Raw genomic sequence first — 6000 nt, 5'->3', positions numbered from 1 at the left:
GGCGGCAGGCCCCAGGTGACCCCGAGCCCATTAGCGCTCCTCTCTGAGCAGTGGCTGGTCGCTAATGGAGCCGTTCCCGTTGTTGTTGTTCATTCTCACGGAGGATATTTTTTTCCATTGATATTTTTAGAGAGAGAGGAAGGGAGGGAGAGAAACAGCGATGTGAGAGAGACACACTGATTGGGTTCCTCCTACACGCGTCCCAACTGGGGCCGGGGATCGAACCTGCAGCCCAGGTACGTGCCCTTGACCGGGGTCAAACCCGTAACCCTCGGGTGATGGGCTCTTACCACTGAGCCACACCGGCCAGGACGGTGGCTGTGTCTTTTGAACCAGTCGGTGTGGTTAAACTACTATCAGGGAACCTAAAAAGCTCAGGGTTAAAAGACATGCATCAGACGTCGCCCTGAATGGCTACAGGAGGGGCCCACTGGCCAAGGGACCCCAGCGGGCACCGCGGGCACTGACCTCCTCTCACTCCCTGCAGGAAAGGATTGTTCCCACCTGCGCCCGGTGTGTGCCTGGTTCCCCGTGGGGACTCCAACTCCACGGGTGACGCCGCGGCTGAGCCTGGGTGGGCAACGTCACTGTCCTCCGCGCAGGGGGACCCTCGCCAGGGTTTGGTAGCTGGCGAGATCGGATTTCGGGCTCAGTTTGTCTGAGCTGCCGGCTGCTTTGCTCGGATGTTGCTCTATTGAAGCAGGAGTTGGTCCCCTAGTTTCACCACGGTAGCCGTCCAGGCCAGACGCAGACCCTGCACCCCCCGCCCTTCATCTCATGATGAATTAGGGGACACGCAAAGCGTTTCTCTGATGGACTGGCCACGAGGAAAAATGTTTGTCCCGGGAACCAGGGAACCACCCGGGGAAAGCGCGCTCTGCGCAGGACTCAGAGGCACCCGTCCCTTCGCCAGCCCACCCCGTCTGATGTCACTCACCCGTCTGAAGCTCGTGTGCCCCCCTAAAAAGGCACTCCCCCTCTCTCAGACACGGATCGCGTGTCCTCAAATTGCAATAAAACTGATGTGCGTCCTGGCCCGGTTGCCCGGTGGGTAGAGCGTCGGCCTGCGCACCAGAGGGTCTAGGGTTCGATTCCCACCGGTCGGGGTGTGTTCAGAAGGCAACCAATCGATGTTTCTCTCTCTCCCCCTCCCTCTCTAAAAATTAATGGAAAAAATATCCTCCGATGAGAATTAACAAAAAATTGATCTCCATATTCGCCTAACTTTTGTCTTTGACCCGAGGATGGACGGGCCCCCGCCCTTCAGCACCCTCGCTTCATTCAGGGAGCTCTGCCTTCCAATGAACAAGGGGTGAAGTGCTCCCCTGGCCGGCGGCCTGCAGGGTCACCCTGGCCCTCGTCTCCGGCTGCTGCGACAAGGACTCCACACCCACCCCGGGGAGGCCCACGGCCTGGGCACCGGCTGCCTGCTCTCGTCTCCAGGGCCCTCCGCCGACCGCTCGCTTCAGGTGTCAGCTCAGATCCCTCCCCGGCTGCCCCACCGAAAACCGCTGACCGTTCAAAACTGCTGGCCATTTACAGCTGCTGACCGTTCAAAACTCCCGGCCAGAGGAAAACAAACTGGCAGCGTAGGTCACAGCTGCGCCCGCCGCCTCCCGCAACCACATCAAAAATCACAACTAAAATCCAGAACCACCAGCACTCGGAGCCTCCTGAGATCTGGCTGCACAGAAGCCCCACAGCCAGGGAGCTGAGGAAGCACCGAGACCAGTGGGGGGGGGAGACGTGGGCGGGCCGGGGCCGAATTGTGGAGAGGCGGCCGCGGGCCCACACCGGGTGTCGTGGATTAAACCCGGGAGGGAATCTCAACCGCGGTTTCCTGGAGGAGCGAGGGGTCCCAGCCCCACAGCAGCCCCCAGCCCAGGGCTCCAGGCCGGGAAGAGACGTCCCCACAACTCCGGGCTGTGAACCCAGCGGGGACTGTCTCTGAGGGTTGCGGAGGCTGCGGGAGCCCCAGCAGCTCCTCCTAAAGGGCCCGGCGCGGACTCACCCGGACGCTCCCTCTGAGCCCAGCGCCGGGAGCAGCCTGAAAGGACCCGGGACACTCGGGGGGAACTGACCTGCCTGAGATCCGGGCGACAGGCGGAGGGCGGCTTCCTCCCGGGCAGAAGGGCTGGCGGAGGCCATGGCTCCTTGGCGAGTCCTCCCCGGGCACACAGCCGGCAGGCAGGCGCCATGTTTGAGTCGCCAGCGCCTGACGCACACCGTTGGCCCCGCCCCGTGATTCCCCAAGGCCCCGCCCCTCCCCGCCTGCAGCTCATCCAGGCCATTTCCAGGGGCTTTTCCGTGCAAGTGGCCTCTCGAGCCTCATGCTTAGGACTTTCCTAAAATCTCTCAAACAAGCAGTAGCGGGCCCCATACGGCTTGATAAGCGGCCCCAGGCCTGGCACTAGCTGCAGCTGCACTGGCTCATAGCTTGGCCTCTCCTGGGCACCTCCAAGCCCAGCACAAGCACCAGCCATCTAGGGACTGCTGTGTAGCTCAGGCTGGGTGGCCCTGGGCAAGGCACTGGCACAGGCTGACTTTGCACCTCCCAGGAGGCCCCAGAGACAGTGCACCTGGTGGTCAGACTCAACCACGCTGGATTACAACCCTACCTCATCCACGAGTGACACACTCAAGGGGCGCACTTGGTGAACACCAAAGCCCCACTGAAGTAAATCCTGCTCCATGGGGGGTGTCTCCAGCACAGCAGCTCTCTGGCTGTAGCTGCAGCGGGTCCTCACAGCTGATTGGCCTGGGGGTCAGTTCCTCCCAGTGACGCCAACAGAAACCAAGGCTCAACTACAACAGGACAGTGCACACAGCCCACACAGGGGAGCACCTAGAAGGCCCAGCTCAGGTGACTGGGGAGGCTGAGCCACTGGACCCCACAGGACACCTACTACACAAAGCCACTCTACAAATTCCAGGAGACAGAGCAGCTCTGCCTAATACATAGAAACAAACACCTGGAAGCTGCCAAAATGAGAAGGCAAAGAAACATGTCACAAAGAAAAGGACAGAACAAATCTCTAGACGAGGAACTCAATGAAATAGATCCAAGCAAGCTAACAGATACAGAGTTCAGAATTTTGGTTTTAAGGATGTTTAAGCAGACTATTAGGGAAATAACTGAGAAAATCAATAACATAATAAAGCACCAATTTGAAATGAAGGCTACAGGAACTGAAATGAAGAATAATTTACAGGGAATCAACAGTAGAGTAGAGGACGATGAGAATCAAATCAGCAATTTGGAACATGAGGAAACAGAAAACATCCAACCAGAAGAGTAAAAAGAAAAAAGAATCCAGAAATATGAAAATAGTATAAGGAGCCTCTGGGACAACTTCAAGAGGCCCAACATTCGTATTATTGGGGTGCCAGAAGGGGCAGAAAGAGAGCAAGAAATTGAAAACCTATTTGAAAAAAATAATTACAGAAAACTTCCCCTACCTGGGGAAAGAAATCGACTTACAAGTCCAGGAAGCACAGAGGGTCCCAAACAAGAGGAACCCACAGAGGCCACAGCAAGACACATCATCATTAAAATGCCAAAGGTTAAAGATAGAGAAAGAATCTTAAAAGCAGCAAGAGAAAAGCAGAGGTCCCAGGAAGTATCTTCATGCCCAGGTAGCCTGCGCGGAGATGGAAATGAAGACCAGGTCCCGAGTCCGGGCAGAGCCAGGGCCCGACGAGGCAGAGCAGACGCGACCTGGGCTGAAGCACCAGGCCCGGCCCTCCTGCCCCCGGCTCTGCTCCTGCCTCAGCTCTCCTGATGCGCAAAACACCGCATTTAACAAATGTTTCCGGAGTCTGCGGGGCAGGCACCTGAGTGCACCAACCACACTACTGTGCAATTGAGGGAAATAGCCCACCTTGCCTTCACTGGAGGGCATTTTTTCCATTGATTTTTAGAGAGAGTAGGAGGGAGGGGGAGGGAGAGAGAAACATCGATGTGAAAGAGGGACATCGATTGGTTGCCTCCTTCACACGCCCCGACCCTGACCAGGGATCGAACCTGCAACCCTTTGGTGCACAGGCCAACACTCTAACCACTGAGCACACCAGCCAGGGCCTGATGACCTTCTTTAAGTCAAATTTCTAGGCTATTATTATTATAATTATTATTATTTCAATCCTCACTCAAGGACATGCTTAGAGAGAGGGAGGGAGGGAGAGAGAAATATCAATCAGCTGCCTTCCCTATGTGCCCAGCCTGGGGATCGAACCCACAACCCAGGTATGTGCCTTGATCGGGAATCCAACCAGCAACCTTTCGGTGCACAAGGCGACGCTCCGGCCGAGACAAATTTCCAGACTTTTCATCGATGACGTGAAAACTCCAGAGTACAATATAGGCACAAAATGCAATTTTACATAATGTAAACTACTAAAAAAAAATAAATAAATGACAAGGCGAACAAATTCTAAGACCTTTTGCCAAGGGAAAGTTTATTTTTTTTAATACACAAAATGTTTCCTTACAAACCGCATGCCTCTCCCAGGACGAGCGTGTCTCTGGAGGGTGCACAGTCTGAGCGCTGACTATGCTACATGAAAAGTGACTACAGGAAGAAACACCGCAGGCAGCCTCAGGGGAAGGGACGCCTGAACAGCCAAGCCGTTTGGGGTGCATTCTGGCATTTGTGTCTTTTCTTACACAGCGTAGCAGGAAGAGTCATGAAATATACATGCTTCCTGCAGGGGAGTCTGGGGAACGTGGGTGCCAGATGTCTACGCTCCACGGCACCCCGCGTAAGCACCTTTCTTCTCACAAGGGTGGTCCTGGGGGCGTGTTCTCTGGATGTGGGTGGCAGGCGGCTCAGGGTCCCCCGGTCTGCAGGTGGTGTTTCTATCAGTTCCACCCCATCACGACATGCACGACCAGCAGGTAACACATCCCGACCGTGCAGGAGACGACCATCATTGGGAAGCCCAACCTGAAACACAGAGACACGTGGGTTGCGGTGCTGGTATCGTTGTATTTGAGCCAGTTATCAGTTCACTGGAGAGGAGCACAGGGAAGGCCGAGCAGACGCACGCCCAGTGAGGTCTGGGTGACACAGGGAGGGTGCCTGCCTGTCAGTCACACCCGGGAGCAGGACACGGGCCAGAGTAGGGGTGGGGGGGGGCACTGGAAGCCAGGGAAGATCCGAGATGCTTCAGCTACTGAGCAAAGGAGCCCCTGCCCGCTGGCTCTCCTGCCCTCTTGGCTCTCTTGCTGCTCACACCTGACTCCTGGCTTGCGGGGCTCTCACGGCCCAGATGGCCCACAGCCTGTGGACCCCACGCACAAGGGACTAACAGACTGGAACGAGCCTGATGCTGCCCCGGACCCGGCTCCACCATGGAAAGGGAACTCTGGACACTGGCTCTGCTTCCAGCTCTGCTGGCTCCCCAACAGCTCTTCTTCCAGGACTGGATTAAGGGAAATGGGACGTTGCCCACCGAGGGGTATAATTCCACACAAATAAAGCTTTTTACCACATCTCACATCTCATCCTCCCCTGGGGGCCTCCGGAAATGTTCATTCCAGACGCGCCCCAAGAACCCCATTCCCGCTGGCAAAGGAGAAAGACCGTCCACGCAGTTCTCTGAGAACAGCACCTGCTGTGTGTTGAGACCCAGGGGATCCAAAGTCATCATTACGTTGTTACTGCAGAGAATACGGCCCTGGGAGCTTTATGTCTCCACAGTCAGTTACCTCTTGTCATTAGAAATCAGAACCTTGGTCTTAGCCTCGGAGACCTGGACGCCCGCCTCTGTTAGACAGACATCCCCCACTGTGTGCCATTTTATTGGAGACCTGCTGAAAATGTTTGCCATGCTTTTAATTGAGTTTCGGAACCTCAATTTGTTCCAACTTGATGTTTCATTCTAAGGCGACTGTCTGCCCTCATAAATTTCGCTCCAGAGATACCCAAGTGCGCCATCGGACACATGGCCACCGTTCCATCAACACTCTCGTCTCAGACTGTACGTTTCTAGGATAAA

At 55.8% G+C, this 6000-nt stretch overlaps 1 protein-coding gene across 1 annotated transcript in view; it reads right to left on the bottom strand.

The window, feature by feature from the left end:
• Positions 1-4540: 4540 nt before the first annotated feature.
• OCA2 (OCA2 melanosomal transmembrane protein) overlaps positions 4541-6000 on the bottom strand; it is a 73308-nt gene continuing 71848 nt past the window's right edge. Inside the window, exon 24 of the mRNA XM_081124545.1 lies at positions 4541-4946. Coding sequence (XP_080980671.1) covers positions 4862-4946 — 85 coding nt within the window. The 3' untranslated portion in view covers positions 4541-4861. The remainder of the gene's footprint in view (positions 4947-6000) is intronic.

The sequence above is a fragment of the Miniopterus schreibersii genome, assembly GCF_964146895.1.
Source record: "Miniopterus schreibersii genome assembly, chromosome: 22".
NCBI classification, from domain to species: domain Eukaryota; kingdom Metazoa; phylum Chordata; class Mammalia; order Chiroptera; family Miniopteridae; genus Miniopterus; species Miniopterus schreibersii.
Note: the sequence above shows the minus strand (reverse complement) of the source record. Positions and strands in the feature narration are given on the sequence as shown.